We start from the raw sequence: 23,117 nt of genomic DNA, 5'->3' as shown, positions 1-23,117 counted from the left end.
CATTGTCATACATAGATCTATATCACTCTGTTTCATGCATTAAAATATTTCCAACTCTCACTCACTGACTTCTCTATACACAAAGTGATGATCTTGCTTTTTGATATAGAGCAATTTCCTGGGGAATGAATTCCTGCTCAACAGGTAATCATTTCAGATGCTGGATTCAGAAAAAATTGATTAGCTGCATAGATGAGTTCACTGGATTTAAAATAGTTTAACAACAGACTCTGTGTGTACTGCACATTTGCAATCTTAAATGATCGCATTACACATACAACATATTTGTATGGTGCATTCAGGCCATAGGATAAGCACACGTCTGAATGATCTGAGTAAGACATGACTCCAGCATATAAAGATACGATGAACTGGGATAAACATCCATATGAAAGACACAGCAAGAACAACAAATCATTAACTTCACATGTAGCATGCATGATCCATTGAGACAGAAAGTCAACAACAACAACAAAAAATAATGACATATTACATTGGTAAAAGGGTCCACAATGATGCACACAGAATATGAACAACACAGTACTACACACAGCAAGAAAACATAGTTCATGCCATGAAAGGGCTACTCAATTCAAACAAATACATATTATACAACTTACAATCAGTTTGGTGGAGGACTGTTTTGTGGGGAAAGTAAGACTGCTTCACCACATTCAGGGTAGACTAGATAGTCAGTAAATGGACTTTCTGTAGAAATCAAATGCAACCATCCTATATCCAATACAGAAAACATGGTTTCCTCCAGTCCACGGTAACACCAAAATAAAGAACATCATCAATGTCACATACCGACGAACGGTATCAATTTCTTCTCGAAAGTGAAATGATTAGTACGTGTCGTGTACAGAGATACTTGTCACACTGTAGTTTAGTGTTAATGTCAAATATTAGATTAGTTTGGTGCACACTGCAGACATGTTCCGATCGAGTTTGCCATTTGGCCAAATTAGAATATACAGATGGTGTATTTCATGTAACAATGATTTTCATACAGCACAGATCAAAATTGTCACTAGCCTGCTGACTGATGGCTGGCAAAAGCTGTAGCAGTAACTCTGCCAAGTCTGGCAGATTTTCTGCTAAACCCTTCGATTATCATGATAATTGTCTATTAGTAGAATACATTGTACATGACTGAGGATTTCGATCTACTGTAAGGAACATATGGGTGATGAAGTAGGGTCTATAGTTAATATCACTGTCATGAAGACAGCTCTCCCAATGTTTCAAAATACTAACAACAAACTACAACATTACTACAACCAAATGTAACACAGTCGAAATCATCTTAAACTTATGGGGGGGGGGGAATGATACAGGATCGAAAATATCTGGCTGTTTAAATCTTTATGCCGGCAGATCTGTAGCTAAGCTGCTGTGTATATTCGATAAAACAGCACTCTTGATGCAAATGAAGAATGAGCATAAGTAAACAGAGTGTAGCAAGGAATTTGATATGAAATATAACTTTGTTTGAATCGTATGCCTTCAAATTAGTATAATGTTTGTGATATTGGTAGCAAGGGATGACCTGATTTTGAAGATGAGGTTCTTTGGACAAACTATGTGATTTTCTGGTGTTATTGTGATTGTAAATGACCAATGATTGTGAATCAATGCTATAGGAAAATAATCACTAAAAAAGTTCAAACAACTATTCTGCACTTCACAAAGTTGAAATCTTTGAAGGCTTCCATGGTGGTAGAACATTGGGTGGTAGAAGGCTTCACGGTGCAACACGTATTCTTTCTGGAGTATGTGAGTGGCCCTGATAAGGGCCTACCCAATCCCGACGTAGCTTGCCGAAACGTCGGGATTGGGTAGGCCCTTTTCAGGGCCACTCACATACTCCAGAAAGAATACGTGTTGCACCGTGAAGCCTTCTACCACCCAACTTCACAAAGTTGTCACTTGCCGGATATTGTTCATGGGAAACAAAAATAACCATCAAGATTTGTGTAGAGTTTTGGAGTCTATGAATTACTTCTAATCAATCCCTTGAATAGAAGATGGGATAACATTTTGACTGATTGAAATACCTCTGCTGGAAAAGACGTAAGAGGAGATGACATGCCAAGACACTGTGTGAAAACTGTGTCGGGGCTTAAGACAACTAGCTGGACATTTAAAGGTTTACAGACAAGCAAGATTTCCATTGACACTTAGCTAACATCGTTTGCAACTGATATGCAAAACATGCACAACGTCCGCCATTAGAACCAAATAAGCACACCAATATCACACCAATACATACTCCGTTGCCAAAGGACACAAGAAAAAGCAAGGGGCACAATGGTAAAATAATTGCATGCCGACTGAACCCGATGAAAACATAACGCAGTGCTGATGATGATAGGCAAACTCAATGGAGCTTGTGGTGGAGGGGGCGGGGCGCATGAAGGGGGCATGGAACAGGAAGGTAGTGTCTGACTGGTGGGAAGGAGGCTTACCGGACTTCAAAGCAAGACCCTGGACTGGCTGGTCAGCCATTAGCTCCTCCAGTGGCCAGACCAGCGGCACCGCTGTTTGCATGCATGCAATGACCGAGTCAGCGCAAATTACTGCAAGGACAGCGTGCATGCATGAGGTATATTGTATTGTGAAGTCAAAAGCCATTCAAGCGAACATTTGGGATGGATGGGGTTGCTTTGACATTGAAGCAAAACAAACTTCACGTTTGCTTCATGAGCAAATTCGACTCATTAATGAGTGTGTTGATCATTGTTCACTTTAAGCGCCGAGCACTTCCAGGCTATTTGTCTATGTTTGGCAAGTTGTTGTGCATGTGCAATATTTCAACAGACACAAGAATAATGATTCACACCATTTTTTCCTCTCCTGTTCTCAGCTGATGACATGAAACATTCAACATTAGTCAGATCTCTACACTTTCTACAGTAATATACAATTTCTGAAGAGCTTGTGTACGTCACAAGTGAGAATGCAGAATCTACTTGTAACATGTCAATAATTGGTGAATAAACTTAAAAAATAAAATGTACCTCCACTATAAAATTAGTCTATGTGGGTTATAATACATTCTAACAAGAGAACCTGTGACTTATTCAAGATTAAAATTCATTAATTTAATATCTGACGGGCATAATTTTTTTTTTGCCTTCATCACTCATTAAGTTTGTGCGATATCTGATATTAATTAATTAAGTCTGATCAGTTTTTAGAATGCCAAGTCTCATAATCTCTAAGTCATCAATGTGATCTTGTAAGGTGGTCAAAGATGAAGAAGTGGAAGAAGATGATGATAATGAGAAGAAAAGAAAGAACAAACAATTTATCATACTTTCTGACATTTCATTACAACAAGCAGTAATACTGCAACATTGATGACATTTGTTTTAAAATCTTAATTTTAATCTATTATGACCTGATAATGACCATTTTTTCAGCCAAGTGAGATATCTAAATCATACGGACCTAAATACAGCCTAGAACAACAACTCATCTAGTACTGTTTTTTACATCAAGTGGTGAAGCGGCTGTAACGGTCGTCAAACAGAAAAATATTGCAATCTCACAGAACGGCACACTCACCAACGGGAAAACAAAAAAATGCAAATGAAAATAAATTCAAGGATAACTTTCACTTGTTCATGGCAAACACAAAAGCACTTCAACATGAGCATGTAATTCCAATTCTGTTACCATATGGCATTATACACTTTTCTTATTTTCTCTTTTATGACAGAACTGGGGAGGGTGTAAAGTGTTGAAAACTGCGGCCTAAACGTATCTGTCATGTAAGGTTGTGACCGGGACCATGCCTGTGATATTTTCAAGAACTTGCTTCCATACAAGTATGATTTCCGCTCTATGCATTCTTCCTGCTGCAAATATCGATATACTATCTTTCGTCAGTGCATTTCAGTAGCACAGCTACATCATATGTATCGCATGATTGATCCTAGAACATTCTCTATGATATAACACACACCTCAGTAATAGTTGTTAACATGCTTAATGTGGGCAAGCATCACACCACACACACACACACACACACACACACATAGATACACACTATACACACATAAATATAGATAGCTTCAAATACACACTCTAACATGAGGAAAAGGGGTTTCTACACAGCGTGACTTGTTAGAAAGGAATACAAACTTCCTGTCAATTAATTAATATTGAGTGAAATAGATTCACACAGTGATCAAACTAGATAGACGTGTCAAGTTATGGTTAGTAGTTTCCATACATGTAGGCTGTAATCGAATGTTGCATTCGTCCTGCACAAACCTGTGATCCTATTATCTGGGGAGGAGCTGTAGCTACCCTTGTCTCCGTTGGGCAGGAACACGCTGTCAGTGCTGTCGAATCGCTTCCGCCTGCCGCCTGGTGGTGCACTTTTGGCCGCTTCATGAGTTAAGGCATGTGAGAAATAAAAAACGGGTGTCAGGTATCCTACTATGTTCTCTTTTCTTGGGGGGAGGGGGGAGGATTGTTGTAAATTTCTGTTGCTTCTTAACGAATTGGTAATAGTTAGAGAAAGTTATTTTGTTTAGCTCAGAATATGCACAACTGAAAAATTTAATGACAGGAGGTACCAAACCATAAGCATCCAATGAATAGGAAACAAAATATATGTTATTATGAATACCTTTACCTCTATTGCAATCATAACCTGATAAATCCAAGCACAGCTCATTTCCTATTGATAGATCTATTATTCCACTGCCATATAACAGTGTCAAAAGTGTTTGATCAATAGATAATATAGTAATGCAATCGAAATATCCGCGGTTGTAGTGTGATTGATATGAATATGCCTTCATTCCCCTGATCAGGTCATTGTATACTTTGAAAAGACTGTTACATTGAATTTATCACAGGAAAAAAAAAAAAAAAACACCATACATTTTGCACTGCTTGAAAACTGTGGTGATTTGTTTATAAGGGATCAGTTGTATATAATTTGACAGTGGCTTTCAAGAACATGTAAATCAGGATAGCTAAACAATTCAACAATGCCACAATCTAAGCAATAGCCAATGACGGAGTCCCTCTACAGTACCATTCATAGAGAATAAAGCTAACAACTGCCCAAGATATCCTCTGACTGCAGGAATGAAAAGTATCTTCTGAGATCTAGAGGTTATTTCAATGAATGCATTGATTCTAGAACAATGAAATGATCAAAACAAATCATTTTATGGTCAAACCAAAACAGTCAAATGTGTCACAGTCCTCTGTCAAAATCATGAGAAAGCAGTCATAGTCTTACCTTCAGCCCTGGGGGTGGATGGGGCACTGAGATTTGCAGAACCATCAGTCGGAGCTGTGAATGTGGGAAAACAAACAGTCACTGAAATACAATTCATAACTGCTGACCCAGTTGCAAAAACACAAATGAAACCTGCCTTAACTAATTTAGCATGATTAAAGCAAGTGAAAATGTAAAGAAGGATGAATAAAAGCTCCATTGAGCTGACAGAGTAACAGCCTGGAGGTATCTCTCTACCAACCAATGTTCCCAATCTCTGTCTCACATGGTCCTCTAAATTCTCATGCTTCACAATAATGAATATTCATGTATACAGGCATGCAGAACATACATATATCTAATAGATATCACAGGTAACCCAAATGCATGTATTCATAAATATTTATGCTTCACGATTGTGAATATTCATGAATACATGCATGTGGAACATACTGTATCCGGGCAATTACCCCCAGAGGGCAATTACCCCCCGGCTAAGGCCAGGGGAAGGGTCTGGGGTAATTGCCCTCGACCCAGAACACACATTCATAACTAATAGATATCACCAGTAACCCCAAGGGGTGATCATGTGTCACAGATGCTCACAGGCTGTATCTGGTTTCTCCTCCCCGTCACTCTGTGTCGCCTCTATAATCTTCTCCATGGGGATTTTCAGGCTGCCCGTCGACCCCAGCGACCCTTTGCCATTGCTGCCCTCCTGACCTTTGCCCTGGTTCAGTTCCAGGCTGCTCTTGGTGCTGTCATTACCGGGGTCAGAGGTCAGCCATCCCTTGCCCCACAGGTAGAGGTGGTTATCGGTGGCTCCCGCTACCGTGTAATCCTCCCCACAAGCTACGGTCTGTTGGAGTACAAACATCACAATATGACCACACAATATCTACAAATGTACTAACTTCCTTTTTTACAACACATTCAAGCAACGCATAAGTTTTACTATACTTGTAAAAATTCTAATGAACTGTTCTTCTTAATCTGCAGGTTTTATGTTTTTTCTTGCTATGAAATAGATATTAGACCAATTTTTGAACAAGCGTTGGACATTTTAGGTATATGATCAGATCTATCCTTCTCTAGAACCTTACATCAAGCTCATACGTGAATTATTGTGTTCATAACAAATGAGCTCTCTGGATTGTATAATGTCTCTTCAAGGTATCATACACTTCTACTGATAAGAACCCTCCATTTCTTTCATCAAAGACATTTTAAATCAGCCTATACTTCTTTCATACAATCTGTGAGCCAACTGTATCCAGGTTTTACAAGCAACTTTAAGACCTCACAAAAGGATTTTTTTTTTTTTTACAAAAGGGACAGTAATCATGACAATATTTCCCATTGAATCACAGTCTACGAGTCGACTGAAATACTGACTGTCACGATCTTGTCTCCCATGGTTTGGACCTGGGCTGGGGCTTCTCTAGGCTTGGTGTTCCCAAAGCCCAGTTGGCCATGATGGTTCTTGCCAAACATGTAGACCAGGCCTCCGTCCATCAGTACAGCACTGTGGTGGGGTCCCACCATCATGTCCAGGACTCGGAACTTGCTAAGGGCCTTCACCACAGTGGGGACCTTCCTCCCTTCCACCTCCGTCTGGGTGGAGCAGAAAAGATGAGGTTTACTTTGTCTTCAACCATCATAGATGTTGCACCATCATGTACATTTATGGAAAATGTGCTATATAAATGTATTGTTATCATTGTTGTTATCAATATCATTATTACTATTATTATAATTGTCATTATTACTACCATTATTGTTATTATTATTATCATTATCATTATTATTATTATTATTATCATCATTATTATTATTATTATTATTATTATTATTATTATTATTATTATTATTATTATTATTATTATTATTATTATTATTATTATTATTATTATTATTATTATTATTATTATCATTATCATTATTATTATTATTATTATTATCATTATTATTATTATTATCATTTTTATTATCATTATTATTATTATTATTATTATTATTATTATTATTATTATTATTGTCATTATTATTACCATCATCATTATTATCATTATTATTGTTATTATTATCATTATCATTATTACTATTATCACTATTGTTGTTGTTGTTGTTGTTGTTATCATCATTATCATCGTTATCATTATCATTATTATTACTGCTACTACTATCATTTCAAATTATATGGCAAGTCTAGTCGGTGACATGACATTTGCTGCTGCGACAGTTGCTCTGATCTTATTTTCTCCAAGGACTTAGGTTTAGGGATGTGATAGGATTTAGGTATAGTTTGACATAAAGATTGGGATTAGGGTTAGGGTTGTGCTTGTTGGTAGGTTTTATGTTTGGTTTTAGAGTGCAGATATTTCATGGAAGGAATTGTTGCAGGAGAGAAGGTCATAGAACCAGTCACATGATCTCTTTACAGACCAGTATTATTGTAACAGTCTACAGCTATTACTGTGCTTTGTTTTTTGAAACACATGGATGTCTTGCTCTTATTGTTGATGGAGAGTGATTGCATAATCCTCTAAATCATGCTAAGACTGTTGACCCACCTTTGTAAACATGTTTTTCATGGAGGCCAGAAAGCCCTGTCTGTTGTTGAGTCCAAGCTTGTTGTACATGTTGCAGCCACACGCCAGCAGGCAACCCATGTCCGTCAGAAGCATGGTCCCGTCAACACCACACTTGACTTCTTGGATGAAGACGGGCTCGCGAAGAGTCACCTCCATGGGTTCAGAACTTGGAATAGAAGGGGGAAAGTAACCTGTTAAGACACTAACCACTATGCAGAAAGGCAATGCAGATTGCCTGTGTTGAAATAAGTCTGTTATGATTTGAAGTCATGGCTTACTGAGCACACATACCCTGCAACTTCTCAAGCAGGCACAATACTCTCTAATCACATGGATCATTCTTTGATGATTATGGTTCAAAGAGGTTTCCTATAAGATACCTGCAGAGTAAGCAGAAGATGAGCTTTGCAAACTGTAGTAACTTTGCATTCATACTTGCATCAGGCTTGCATTCATTCTGATAATTCATGATATCTCTGACCATTCTAGTGCTCATCAACACTAATTTACATCATAACTACGTAAAATAGGCAAATGCATAACATAAAATAACCTCACTACCAAGAAAAGTAAGCTATCATAGTGCTACAATATCCTTGGGCTTATCAATAGCCATTACGACTGGAAATGCGCAATAATCCATATTCTTCCAAAACAGCAAGCGGTCTTTTTTCAAGGAGAGGTCAGGGTTACACTCACTAGTCTTCCTCGTCACCAAGACCAAGCCTGCCGTCCTTTCCTTTGCCCCAGGCAAAGATTTCTCCATCAGATCCAGCCACCACCACATGCTCTGGGCCACAGGCAATGCTAGTCACATCAACACTGTATCAAACAAATCAGGAAAACCAAAAGGTGGCCTTTAAGTACACATTATTTGTAATGCTCCCTTAGGTGATACAATTACTTGCTTAAATGGATCCAGATGAGCATGGTAACTGAATATGTTTGTATGATTATGTAAATGCACACTGATGACATCAACATCACATTGAAAATTGTGAGAAAAACTATAACATTTTGAGCTGCTTATGTTCAAAATTTTATCTCCCTCCCCAGTGAAAGAAATTTTCATATGAATATTTATGACACCTGCAATTGTCATCTGCAATTGTCATCTCATTGAAGACTACACACATTTCTCCATAAAAATTTCCCTTGGAGAATCATTACTTTTGCAAGTGATTATTAAGTGTCAGAATGTCACAAAAGGCAATTTCAGTGATATTTCATATATTCATATCAGAATGTAAAATGGTATAGTGTAGGGGATATGAGGAGGTCTGACCTGAGTAATGATTCAATGAGACGTGGTCTGGAGGCACTGTGGTAGTCTCCGTGGCCCAGGCATCCTGAGGAGCCATCTCCACACGTCATGACGATGCCGTTGTCGCTGCCAAACACACTGAATCCTTGGCCACATGCAACCCTGACATGAGTCAGAACAGAGACAGAGGATGACAGACAGCACTTGATAGAATAGTTTGTTGTTGTTTTTTGACCAACACTTGGTAGAGCATAGATTCGTGCAAAAATCAAACTGACAAGAGCTGGTATTTTCAAACTAGCACATCAACTTCCAAGTAGATCACTCATCTACAATATTGTTTGGGTATTCTTCAACGTCTATATTGACATTTCACCAACACAAGAAAATCAGCATCATGAGAGTGACACACCCAAACGGGTCAACCTCCCTTACCAAAATAACTGGGCAATAATCTTGGTTATTCAAACATTCCACCAATTTGAATGGAACACTCATAGATATTTAAGTGCATGAGCAAGAGGAAGCATAAATACAAAAACACAACCCCAAAAATGACACCTGTCACAGTGAGAGAAAGAGGGGAGATGAAAGACTAATAGATCTCAATGTGTCACAGATTAAACCATTAAAACTGACCTTGTTATCGACTTCCCCTTGAGGGCCTCTACGGACGTGGGATTCTTCCTTGGTTCTAGGTCTCCATGACCCAGTTGACCTTTTGTCCCTTCACCCCAGCTATACACGACCCTCTCATAGGTCACCAGGGCTACGTGGGTACTGCTCACAGCAACCTGGAGGTCAAAGAGAGATGCAATGCTAATGAGTCTACCATACGACTTTGTCCCATTTCAGTAGGTGTGAGAAACCCTCCTCATGAATTATCTTGCCCTGGCAAATTCAATTGCACTCAAAAACTGCTACAGTGTAACTGTCCCATCTGAAGCTGTGCTTTAAAGACCCAATAGCATGGGGATTCATGGGTGGCCCTGATACATACGCTGCCCTCTGGGATACATTTGAAAAATACAAATAGCACCAAACAGTGAATATATGCATTGAAGTGCACACTCATAGGTAACAGTCGACTCCAGTCAAGATTCTTCAGCTGTGTGTGTGTACTTACACAGAGATCAGTGAAAAAGCTGTACACAGTTTGCCCAATTTGTTACGGGCATTCTCGAATATAGACCGATTCTGTGATGCGCTATGTGTATTTTTGGCATGAGGAGCGCCATTAACGCGGTGTCTTAGCTGACCCCCCCCCCCCTCTCCCCCCACCCCCTTCCGCGTGCGGAATGAAAAACTGATGCATGGTTGTTTTAGCCAATAGGCGTCTCGTACTGAGTGCACGAACACTTGCTTAGTGCGCGAACCTTTGTTACAAGTGCGCGATAAACATGTTGCCTGGGGGGTGGGGGAGAGAAGGGGGGGTCGGCTAAGACACCTCAAATGAGCTCATGGCTGCATCCAGTGCTACAAATTGTCTGCTGCCCTCAACGAACTCGAATCGGTCTATATCCGAGCCGGGCCAGTCTTCCCACTCCATGATATTCCCACACTGCCGGGTCTTCAATCATAGTAATTCATTCTGAAGTGAAGGATGTGAATGCTCTGAGTCAGGTTAGCAGCACACACTTATGTACGACACTCCAAACCATTCCGAGGTCTTAGTGGATGGATTAAATCACTGTGCTATGACACTGTACTCTGAAGGTCTTTCAAACAACGAGGGCAGCATTCTGCCATGATTTGACTCTGACCTGACGTATCTTGAGAATTGATGGGAGCTCCACCTTGACAGGAATGGGTGGTATTCCTGGCAGTGATGTGTCAATCTGGTACAGCACAGACCTGGGTCAGAGAGGGCAACAACACCATGTCAAGTTTCCCATAAAAAACTGCAGTTAATCAAGGTCTAATACATTCAAGGATACATGTATTATTGATGTCAACATGAAATGTTTTACTCATTCATTCAATGTTGCACAAGTATGCACCTAAAAGCATGAGGAGGACCTGATGACAGTTAAGACCACAAGAAAAGCCAGCATATTATCTAGCATGGCACCCTTGGATTTTTGAAAGAGCCATCTCAGTCATCACTCTAGCACAGAACTAAACATTTGCACACCAGGAAAAACAAGGAAAAGTAGAAATTACGCGGTGCGTAATATATGTCCCCGCCGGAAGTAGCATTTTGTAACAAAATGTGCAATATAGGTAAAAAATCAAGGTCAAAGGTCAAAGAAGTCAAAGGTCAAAATTCTGTGTAGAAGTTTTGAAGCCCTCACCTAGTGCCATCACATAAAGCAAATCATAAATGGAATCGAAATTGGGTTAGAAATGGCGAAGGAGTAGCATTTTGTAGCCAATGTACAATATAGGTCAAAAATCAAGGTCAAAGGTCAAAGAATACAAAGGTCAAAATTCTGTGTAGAAGTTTTGAAGCCCTCACCTAGTGCTATCACATAAAGCAAACGGAATCAAAATCGGGTTAGAAATGGCGAAGGAGTAGCATTTTGTAGCAAAATGCACAATATAGGTCAAAGGTCAAAGAAGTCAAAGGTCAAAATTCTGTGTAGAAGTTTTGAAGCCCTCAACTAGTGCCATCATATAAAGCAAACGGAATCGAAATCGGGTTAAAAATGGCGAAGGAGTAGCATTTTGTAGCAAAATGTACAATATAGGTCAAAAATCAAGGTCAAAGGTCAAAGAAGACAAAGGTCAAAATTCTGTGTAGAAGTTTTGAAGCCCTCACCTAGTGCCATCACATAGAGCAAACGGAATCGAAATCGGGTTAGAAATGGCGAAGGAGTAGCATTTTGTAGCAAAATGTACAATATAGGTAAAAAAATCAAGGTCAAAGGTCAAAGAAGTCAAAGGTCAAAATTCTGTGTAGAAGTTTTGAAGCCCACACCTAGTGCCATCACATAAAGCAAACGGAATCGAAATCGGGTTAGAAATGGCGAAGGAGTAGCATTTTGTAGCAAAATGTACAATACAGGTCAAAAATCAAGGTCAAAGGTCAAAGAAGTCAAAGGTCAAAATTCTGTGTAGAAGTTTTGAAGCCCTCACCTAGTGCCATCACATAAAGCAAACGGAATCGAAATCGGGTTAGAAATGGCGAAGGAGTAGCATTTTGTAGCAAAATGTACAATATAGGTCAAAGGTCAAGGTCAAAGGTCACGACTGAAATTCTGTGTAGAAGTTTCAATGCTCCCATGTAGTGCTATCATATAAAGCAAACAGAATCAAAATTGGCTCATAAATGACAGAGAAGTAGCAAATTGAAGATTTTGATCACACACGGACGCACACACGGACGGACATACGGACACACGGACGGACGGACGGACACACGGACACACACACGTACGGAGCCCGTTTCATAGTCCCCTGCTCGAACTCGTTCGGCGGGGACAACAAAATGACCACATGAACTACAGGCCTCGAATTAACCGACGGCCATCGACGGCCATGGCCGTCGGTGCCCCTCTCGCTGGCCGCAATGCCTTTTTTTCCTTGATCAAAGTTACGGCCAAAAAAAATGTGCCCTTTTTCTTGTGGCCGTGGTGCCCTTTTAGAATGAAAGTTATGATTTATGACGTATAATATGCCCTTTCTCAAAGTCTACACTTTAATAAGCTTGAACAACTTTCCCGATCTCAAATATCATACCTTCAGTTCACTCGCATCCCAATATATCTGATTCAAACTCAAAGTATCTTTCCAAGATACGAGATGACGTGTACAACTTGTAGAAGTCTACGTACATGTACGCCCGACCGGCTTTTACCGTCCCGACTGCCTCCGCAGCGCAGCGGTCATAGAGTTACTAGCTAGGCAGCGGCGGGCCGGAGCAAGTGGTCGCAAGCCATGCTAAAAAATGCCAGGCCTGTCGGACGGCTGCTAGCATTGCCATCTCTCTCGCGCGCTCTGCATTCATGCCTGCATGCTGAAAGCAAAATGGCACCGGAAGTGGTCCAAAACGAGCGCGGCGTACGTGTTGAGAACGTACTCTATTACAGAACCTACATCATATTGCGTATGGCCTACTGCCTAACGTTGTCTGCTGCGGAGAGATCTTATGCGTGCGTGCGCTGCTGGAGTGTAGCAGCACGGTCGATAGCATACAGCTCTATGGGGCATTCACATCACGTATAAACACCCTACATGCCCTTTCAAATGTGGCCTTGGTGCCCCTCTGAGTGACCTAAGTGCCTTGGCCTCTTGGAAAAAGTGCCCTTTTCTAAATGGCCTTGTCCCTCCAAAATCCTATTTCGAGGCCTGGAACTATCTCAAACTTTGTCTCATGTGACTAACAGAGTATGAAATTACGTTATACATCTTTCGTCAGCAGCTACGTCCGTGTATTCAAAACAGAGCCTTCTAGAAAATGCAATCTAACTTTCACAGACTTCATGAAGTAACAATATTCATTTGTCACTCTTGAGGTGACACGAGGATAGAATCCCTACCTTGTTCTCTTCTTGTGGGTGTTGCTGTCTGTGGAAGTAGCCAGCTCATCCTCCACATCTGTGGTAGGATCCAAGAACTTCTCCAAGAGGAGAGGGACCTGGTTGAAGAAGAGGACATTGGCTGAGGGTCGATACTCCGGCTCTCTCTGAAGCATGTCCTGTACCAGGGCCTTGAACTCCTGGCTGTAATTACCGGTGACCGGGGTGAACTGGCCCTAAAATATGGACATGATGTAACGAATCAGTTGCCATAGCAATGGACTATTTCAACATACATATTACATACACAAAAAGAGCACAGATTATGACTCCTCACTATGGCTGAAGAATGTACTTCATAGAGCTGACAGAAATTAGATCTAGAGCTTTCAAAAAAAGAAAAAAGAAGGTAGATTCATCAATAGAGTGGTCTCATCGGATGATATTAAAAAATTGAAAGATGACAACAATTCTGATTGTCCATTCAGGAATAACTTACAGTTTATTTGCATATAAGAACTACAAAGGCAGGTACTATGTATTTATCTGATTTCACTATTGACAAGTTAAACACATGCTTTTCATTTGCACTGTCACATTTGTTTCTCCACATGGGTCAGGAGGTAACTTTCACAGCTGCTGCATAAACCCATTTCAATTTGAGTAATCCCTACTTCTATTCCAATTCAAGACTCTCTGTCATGAGAATCTCTGCTATGTTTCAAAACAGTAAAATGAATTGAAAAGACCAGAGCAGGTGAACTATAAAGTGAAACTTGTCTAATTGTGGTAGTCAGGTTGCTATTAAAGACAGTCAACGCTGCTAGCTAGTGGACAGAGGGGCACCTTTGGTGAGGAAGTAAAACACAGTCTAACTTACATGGGAAATGCAGCTGTTGTTCATTGAGATTTAACATACAGTGTCTTAAATATAGTGAAATAAAACAGAAAGATCAAACCAGAACCTACCTGTTCAAAATCTGACCTGTATTTAATCAAATATTTTTGAGGAATCTTACATTCCTGATATTCCATTCCTATCAACTGAAGAAAGAAACACATACATGTATAAAGTGTATGTCTACCTCAGACCTTGTCAACAGTAGTCACATTAATACCGGTAGTCCAAGCACAGCTTGCATACAAATGCAAAACCGGTGTTCTACTATAATCTCCCTCAAAAATAAATTATCGGTAAAATACAGATCAAACTCCAAATAGGTTGGTTCTTGCTTAAAGGAACTATAATATAATGGAAATGTATGTTGACTTGTTTATGATCCCCTCAATATCACTGATGTGGCCAAATGAATCTCTAAATATGTGCCATATCTTATAATAATTTTTCTAAAAAAGATCTTCTAAACCAAGATTCTGCCCCTGACATCATCTGTCAGTCAATGTTAAAGTAATGATATGATTATCAAAAAGACATTATAATGCACCTTTCCCAAGACTGAGAATAACTTGCATCTTTTCATATTACTAATGATTGACAATAGACAATGCAGGGAAACATGCTAAATATGCTTGGTCTAGGGAAAGGTGCATTCCACTGACTTTTGTTAATTACACAAGTACTTTAGCAATGATTGACAGATAATGTCACTTGCAAAATCTTGGTTATTTTATTTTGTTTTGTTTTTTCATGGGAATATCCAAGTATTCTGATGAAAAATAGTGGAAAAATTATCATTATGAAATATAAGGCATATCTTGAGATATTCATTCAGCCACATTAAAGATGATCAGAGTATTATGAATCAATACAAGGTAGTATGCAATTGCATTGCATACTACCTTTAATTTCTGTTACAATGTTGGGGTTGTGCAAATAAACTTTGTGTTTTGCTTAATGTGATTACTTGCTACTTCATGTTTACTCTGGATGTACTTGAAAAGTTCAATGTCCAACATTTGAACAATGCTCATAGATTCAAACGTGAGAAATCAAACAAATCTCAGTTAATGCTGATAATAGATTAAAAAATACTGTTCAAATGTTAGCACATGACTCAGCAGACCATGATTATAAAAAAAAAGTAATCTGCATTTAAAGCTATAATATCAGGTAAGCATAGAGTTTCTGGGTGAGGACTAGTAATACAAAACCGACTCCACACTCACTCTAAATTTCAATGAAAAAAAAAATCTACTTTCAGAGATAGCAGGAATACGTGACATATATATATATATATATATATATATATATATATATATATATATATATATATATATAAGATAATGTGGTGTTCTTCAGTTATGCAAAGAAATATCTTTAGAATGGAAGCTTACAAAGTTTAAGCTAATCCTGACTCTTATGGACATTAGTTAATGCATTTGTATTTAATAGGATTCCTGCACTTTGTGTTGTTTGCGCTGAAAATTGCTAGTGAACTTTGAGCAGTCAGAACAAGCAATCAATCAAAGAGAACAGATAATCCGCTTAACTGGGCTATTCTAAGCTACCATATTTACCATTCCCCTCTTCACAATGCATAGCTTTGGTGCTACTGAGCAAAAGCTCACCACCAACTCAAATTACGAGGACCCCTCAGTCATACTGGAAATGAACACTGTCACACCAGCTTACACAGGCCAAAATGAGCAATATCAGTTTTGATGAGCGTTTTGGGGCTGTGCTGGATCCATGAACACACAATTGTATCAAAGACACTACTGCAAATGTAGAAATACAGGGTACCACATAAACAGCTATCCTGTATGTACAGTTGTACAGTGAGAGGAATATTTGTGCAGATACAATGTAATATATCTACGATACATAAAAGTGTCCGTAACACATTTCCCCCTACACCAATTGACACATGTTGCCTTGATTCTTACCCTTCCCCTGTATGTACGTTGTACATGTAAATTGTCCCACAATATAAATTGACAAATGCATATTTTGTATTATGTATAGCTTATTGTTTGATGGAAATAAAGAATAATTGAATTGAACAGACTTAAGATGCCAGGAACAAGTGTTGATATACACTGTACAGACTCTCTAGCACTACACCGTAGGCAAGTAACACTGGCTTTAATCTGATGCCATTGGTTAATTGTCCAAACAAAAACAAACAAACAAGAACTAGACACCTGAGGGCAACAGAATATAACATCATGCCAAACACCATAGACCCTATAAACCTTTGTGTTGATAAAGTTGATTTAAGTGGATGGACAGCAGTAGGTTGGCTCTGTGTGTCTGGGTACGCTGTTTTGAGGAGCAGTACAAGCAAATAATTTACGACAGAACTGGATGAAACAGCACAGAAACTGGACAGGTCAAGGATTGTAGGACAAGGAAAGACACTCTTACCTTCATGATCTTGTTGACGAGGGCTGGCAAGTTCGTTCCTTCAAACGTCCTCTGTCTGCAGGCCATCTCATACAATATGCAGCCAAGTGCCCAAATGTCAGACTTCTCATTGTATGGTTTGCCTTCACACTGTCAAATGGAGCACAAAAAACTTTCTATATTTCTTTATTTTTTAATAGATTTTTTGTTTCACAATCAAATCAGATGCACATGACAAAGAAGTTCATCTTCCATACTTTGTTCATAGTGAAGGTACATGTTTTCTTGTTGTTTATTATGAATCATCCTAAGAATAAAACATAGGTAGGTCAAACAGTTTGTGCAAACATAAGTCAAGCTTATTTTCAGCCACAATCTTCCCATGAGAGAGGACTGTCATCATGTGTCGACACTTACTGGTCAAAATTTCATCAGATTCCAATCATAGGGTCTACGGTACTTGTCACTTTCAGCAAACAATTTTCTATGGCATGAACTTTGTGACAAATTGGGGCACAAAAGTGTTGCAAAGTCACATCCATTCCTTTTCTTACTACATTTGTAAGTCTTGTAACTTTCCTCTAACACCAAGTTGGCTGACAACATGATATGACCTATTTCAATATCCAAGTCCATCATCAGATAATGATACGATTTATGGGTTGAATTAATTTCTATATTAATTGTATGTGCCAGGTTCATGACAATTTTTTTTTTTAAATGAATATATGATCATAGGTATTGCTTTGTTTCTAGTGGCTCCAGGCAAGGAAATGTTGAGGCACTTACTATTTCTGGTGAGATGTAGTAGGGTGTGCCAAGAACTGTGTTTGCCCCAGGATTGTTGGACGTCAATACCTTTGAGATGCCAAAGTCTCCTATTTTGATTACGCCCTCTTTTGTTAGAAAGATGTTGGCTGTTTTGAGATCTCTGCGGGACAGAAGACAAAGGCAGCATTGCAAAACCCACTTTCTAGTAGCCTTATCTTGTCACTATGCAAGAGAGAAAAAATGATATGCTGCTTGCAGTGGACAACTTTCCAATGTGAATGTCAAAAATTTACTGAATCCTATACACTATCTCTCCACATTATCAGCTTTCTAATACTTTGAACTAGATAACACTCTACTGTAAAGCATTTGACTGAAGCATTTCTAAACATAGAACAAAGATTTGATAACACAGTACCAAATACAGTAAAACCTGCTTGTAGGGAAGCAGAAAATGGGCCTTTATAGACAGGTTGGTGACCATTTTGATTTTGCAGCATAATGTACACATGTACACATGAATCAATGTTTATGTGCACGAATGCATGTATTTATGTAAAAATGAATAGTAATAAACAGTTACTGTTAATGTTTACTAAGCTTTTATGTACATAAAAGCAAGTGATTTTGATATTAAGCAATTTCTGTTTCTGTTGTTGATTTTTCTGGGTGGCCCTGAAAAGGCGTCAGTTGCCGCTTTGTATACATGCAATAAGATAATGACCATGATATACAAATTTTTGTGACTGCTGGCCTTGTTTTATTGGTGGCTGCTCAGACAGGTTTGACTGTATTTGTAATATCACATTACACTATTATTGTATGGTACTATTTTCACTGTTACAACTACCTATATCACATAGGCCATGACTGAAATGTATAATTAACTCACTCACATGTGAAAGAGAAGGCATTGTCAATAAAGAGAAGGAAAGACGGATCGTTGCAAATCAAAACTAGGATCCACTCATGATGCTTGTCTAAACTACTTTAGGTAGTTGTAAACTGTAATGAGGGGAGTAATCATAAGGAAGTAGACATCAAGAGTTGTAAAAAAAAAGAAAAGAAATACAGACAGAAAGACAGAAAGACAGACAGACAGACAGACTGGGAGAAAGCCAGACTTCAGAGTGGGTTCAGACCTGTGCAGAATCTTGTGGTCATGAACATGCTTGATGCCAGCGACCATCTGATGAAACATGGCCAGGATTTCTCTCTCCTCCATGGCTGCTTTCCCCTGGATGCTGTTTAGGTACTGGGCTAGCGTCCTGCAGAGGTGGAGTGGGAGGATATTGAAATCAAAATTCATATTGAAATAAAAAACAGTAAAGAATTAACTAACTCAGACAGGGGAGGGTGGGAGGGGCTCTTACCTTCAAGGTGCTGTATGACTATGAGGTTGTTACATTTAACAAAAGTTTTAAACTTTGGTGGTAAAGCTGTATATTGATGGTCAAATGGATGAAAAAAATAAACTCATCACAAGCGTATATTAGTTTTGAAAATAATTTTGTCACTATCAACCAACATATCTATGGGCAAATATCACCCTGCTCATAAATCATCCATTCATTTTGTCTCTATCAAGTACACACAGTATGGTAAATTTGGATGCTCATTCATTTTCATTCTTTATAAGCATTGAGAATTCATTTTGCAATGCAAATATTTTTTCAAAGCTACATTTCTACACAAAGAGCACACACACTTTTCAAGCAATTAGGACCATGCAGCTCAGATTTTTTGAATTTGGAAGCATTGCTAAGACAGTGTCCCTAGGATGCTGGTGACTTACCCGCCATCGGCATACTCCATTTCAATCATGAGAGTCCCATCCTCCTCAAAGCTGTCATAGTAACTGATGATGTTGGAATGGTCAAGCATGCTGAGCACTCGAATCTGAAAACATATATGAAATTAAGGGGATAAAGCAAGTACATTCTACACATTTAGGCAGTAGATACTCAAAACTCAACTTGAATATATGGAGAGTAGAGGTAAAGTATGACAAGATGAGGTATGTAAGAAAAGCTAAGAAATAAAGTACAGATGGCTAGCATAAAGCATCAAATAAACCATCTTCACAATTTATGTGTTTAAACAGCATATTTTGAAAGACAGACACAGTAATAACTTTTTTTATGTTGTTTGATGTGTATTTCATTTCTTTCACCTCACAAACTTGTCCCACTTGGTTCGACCACACTGGGTGTTTCAAGCACATCTTATCTCATTTTTTTCTTTTGGTCAAAAAACAGACAAAAAGAGAATACAAAGCAATTAAGTAGCCTTATCTGAAAACACAAACCCAAATATTTCAACACACCTCATTGAGTGCCATCTGCCGCTCGTTGGCATTTAACTCGTGCATGTTAATTTCCTTTAAAATGACGAGAGAGTCGTCATCCTTTTTGCGATACAGCACAGCAGCACCATAGGCACCTGTGAGACAGACAGAGGAAAAACTTGTCACATCCTCAAACATTAAGATTTACAGTACATCAACCAGCAGGTGCAAAACCACACGTGCAAATGAACACAACATAATCACAGTTCCCATAATATCACACGCAAAAACCAAGATTCATTCATGTACACCGTTTATGCAAACAATGAACACTTCCTTGTGGATACTGAATAACACTTACAATCTCTTCATAATAATTCCTTAAGTGTATGTGGCCCAGCAACCCAAAACCCACCAATATTTGCAAGAAGTAATTTTCTAGTAGGCCTGAATAAATGCGTTTTGAGGTAACTTGGTGATTTTAGTTTTTAGTCATATTCTGACGATAACCTTCATCAATCTAAATTTGGAAGTTTTGAAGCGTGGAAATTGGAAACCTCAAAATGATGATTTTCCTTATTATAAAGTTCTATCAAAGTAAACCACCCACTCTTGTCCATCATTAGTTTTGATGGGTTGGAAATATCCAGTCTTGGTGAGTCATATCATTTGACAGCGGGAATCTCCTCCTTCAGAACTTGACCTGCACATTAAATCTTACGTCAAAACTTTTGTGAGTCCTGTGATGCAGGGTCACATACAAACTGAAAAGACGACAAAGCAACATAAATGGATTTTGATTACATACCAGTCATCTCTGGCTTACCTTTTCCCACGGTTCTTATCCTCTCAAAACCTGCTAATTTCTGGGGCTGTGGGCTCCAGTTCTTCAACTTCTCTACCTTGAAGTACATCTCACCTACACATCTGTTAGACAAAAAACAAAATGACAACAAAAAAAAACAAAACTGAAATAACAATCCTGCAAATCAATTGATATTGTGTTGTCCATATAAAGATCAATGTATACAGAAATATGCGACCACAGATATTGTATTGCAGGTTCTCCTCACAACACATAAAGACTTGGTACAATTTCAACATGTAATCTACTACTATTGTCTTTGCAATTATCCATAACATATAATCGGCTGGAATATAGATTCTTTGAATAAATCAGATTACCGGAATGAGTTGTCTGTGTTTCCTGTGTTTTTCATCGGTATGTCTGTTCCAAGAATTTCTTTGGAGATGCCAACAGGAACCTGCAAAGGAAAGAAAAAATGTGAAAAATTCTGCTGGCAATTTCTTTTTGTGTCATATACAAATTGGCAAACACACAGAATAAATTTTGTCCTAAATAATTGCAGAAAAAGTGTGCATCCCTGGAACATAAACACATCAGTCCTATTCAAAGAATATAAAGAAATATCATCATTGTAAATCTAAACATTATTCATCAAGCATTGTGTTGTACTCTACTGTGGCTCCTGTTTTGTCAATTCTTAGCATGGCCTTACTGAAAAGCATATTTTTCTTTTGTCTTCATGTAAACAGGGTTTACTCTTAAAGAACAAACTGTCCTACATGTGCGTCATGTAAATCATGTATGTTCTATAAAAACAATGTTTCACAAATACAACATGTCAGTATAGCTCACATTCTATTCAGCCAAAAACCGAGCAAGAAAACATTTGTAAACATGGCAATCTGCAGGAAATAATTCTAAATGGCCTACCTCTATGAAACCTTCAAATATGGGAGTCAAAAGTCCTATGTCAGCTGGGCGTAAGGCGCTACAGGCAAGGAAGTCAATCCTGGCACCTGGACAAGACATGTCCAGGTGATGGGCTACCAGCCACTTGAAGAAATCCTTCACATTTCTACAGTTGTCTGAGCTACTGCCCGTTGTCATCACCTGTATCCATTATTAATGCATACACAAAACAAGTACACGCAAATGCACTGAATGAACAATGATTTCTCAATATCAACAAAGAAACATAACAGAATGGAAACAAAATGAATCTAAATATATTCACACTATGAGTCTTAACTTTTCAAAACCATACACAATTACATTTGCCTGTTTTGACAGAGTTGGTTTTTCGTTTGTGTATCACCTACAAATATCTGCATGCGATGGAAGTTACTGCCCTGCACAGACCTCAGAATTCTGTGACTAAAAGCATTAAATGTCAATATCAGATCAGAAACCAAAGAAGCTCTTTATAATTCAAAATATTACTTGAAGTCATTGCAAAAGTACAGTGTACAGTGTAGGTGTTACAAAGAATTGGATTTGCCATTATAATATAATTATATTATTATAATTATTCTGCAACCTGTAAATGTAAGAATTAAGCCAATATGGAGATGAACAGAAAATAGCTTGCTCACTTGCCTGCTTGCTTGCTGAGCACCATGTCCTGTGCGTGCAAGCACTTGCAGTCACAGCTACAGTAGATATCTCTTTTACTGAAACTAGGCATCAATGTATTAAAACTTGTGCTTTTTCTGCTCAACACACTCAATAGTGCCCATTGGTAATTAATCTACAATTAGAAACTCTGCAAGGATTAAATCATTCCGTACAATGGAATTCATAACTGATTTCATTTCTTCTCCAAGACAATTGTACGTCTGCACAATGCACTTTACCTCTCTGCAGTCTCCACTTGAACACAAGAGGATGGTCCCTGGCTTGGTGTGAAGAATACAAGCAACACTTGATGCTTTCTTTCCGCCAAGTATTGTTGAAATGTCATTTTGAACCGTCTCCAGTTTCCCTGTTTCATACTTATATTGCACTAGCTTGACGTTGGGGAGTATGGCACTCACAACTGGCCCATGGTTCTTGATTTTGTTAGAGAGCAGCAGCAACCTAACTGGTGTGGAGCTTTCCTCTGATCCTGCTCCAGCAGAGGCAGAGCCAGTGGCATTTGCATTTCGGTCTTCGAGTGATTCTGCCCCACTGCTGTTCTTTCCATTTGGCAAGTCTTTCTTGGTGGTCTTTTCCTCCTTACTATTGACCTTTGCCCCTCCTGGGTCGAACTGATTCTTCTCAGATTCTGTGAGGGAGCCAGCTTTCTGTGTGGACGGTTTCTCGCCTTTGGCCACTGTGTTTGTAGCACCCTTTGTTGATGATCGACTTGCTGACGAGTCTCTCTTGGCTCGAACTGACAT

General features: G+C 38.8%; 1 protein-coding gene across 1 annotated transcript in view; it reads right to left on the bottom strand.

The window, feature by feature from the left end:
• The window catches only part of LOC139722515 (uncharacterized), a 33,420-nt gene extending 10,303 nt beyond the window's left edge, over window positions 1-23,117 (bottom strand). The window contains exons 1-18 of the mRNA XM_071633803.1: window positions 22,593-23,117; window positions 21,670-21,849; window positions 21,117-21,196; window positions 20,758-20,858; window positions 19,971-20,086; window positions 19,440-19,543; window positions 18,787-18,912; window positions 17,663-17,804; window positions 16,895-17,023; window positions 13,588-13,802; window positions 10,870-10,960; window positions 9,746-9,900; window positions 9,128-9,268; window positions 8,542-8,664; window positions 7,822-8,008; window positions 6,644-6,862; window positions 5,855-6,107; window positions 5,270-5,323 (exon numbers count right to left, since the gene is read on the bottom strand). Coding sequence (XP_071489904.1) covers window positions 5,270-5,323; window positions 5,855-6,107; window positions 6,644-6,862; window positions 7,822-8,008; window positions 8,542-8,664; window positions 9,128-9,268; window positions 9,746-9,900; window positions 10,870-10,960; window positions 13,588-13,802; window positions 16,895-17,023; window positions 17,663-17,804; window positions 18,787-18,912; window positions 19,440-19,543; window positions 19,971-20,086; window positions 20,758-20,858; window positions 21,117-21,196; window positions 21,670-21,849; window positions 22,593-23,117 — 2,941 coding nt within the window. The remainder of the gene's footprint in view (window positions 1-5,269; window positions 5,324-5,854; window positions 6,108-6,643; window positions 6,863-7,821; window positions 8,009-8,541; window positions 8,665-9,127; window positions 9,269-9,745; window positions 9,901-10,869; window positions 10,961-13,587; window positions 13,803-16,894; window positions 17,024-17,662; window positions 17,805-18,786; window positions 18,913-19,439; window positions 19,544-19,970; window positions 20,087-20,757; window positions 20,859-21,116; window positions 21,197-21,669; window positions 21,850-22,592) is intronic.

The sequence above is a fragment of the Diadema antillarum genome, unplaced genomic scaffold (genome assembly GCF_040938485.1).
Source record: "Diadema antillarum isolate AM-2024a unplaced genomic scaffold, OU_Dant_1.0 scf00000167, whole genome shotgun sequence".
Classification (NCBI taxonomy): Eukaryota; Metazoa; Echinodermata; class Echinoidea; order Diadematoida; family Diadematidae; genus Diadema; species Diadema antillarum.
Note: the sequence above shows the minus strand (reverse complement) of the source record. Positions and strands in the feature narration are given on the sequence as shown.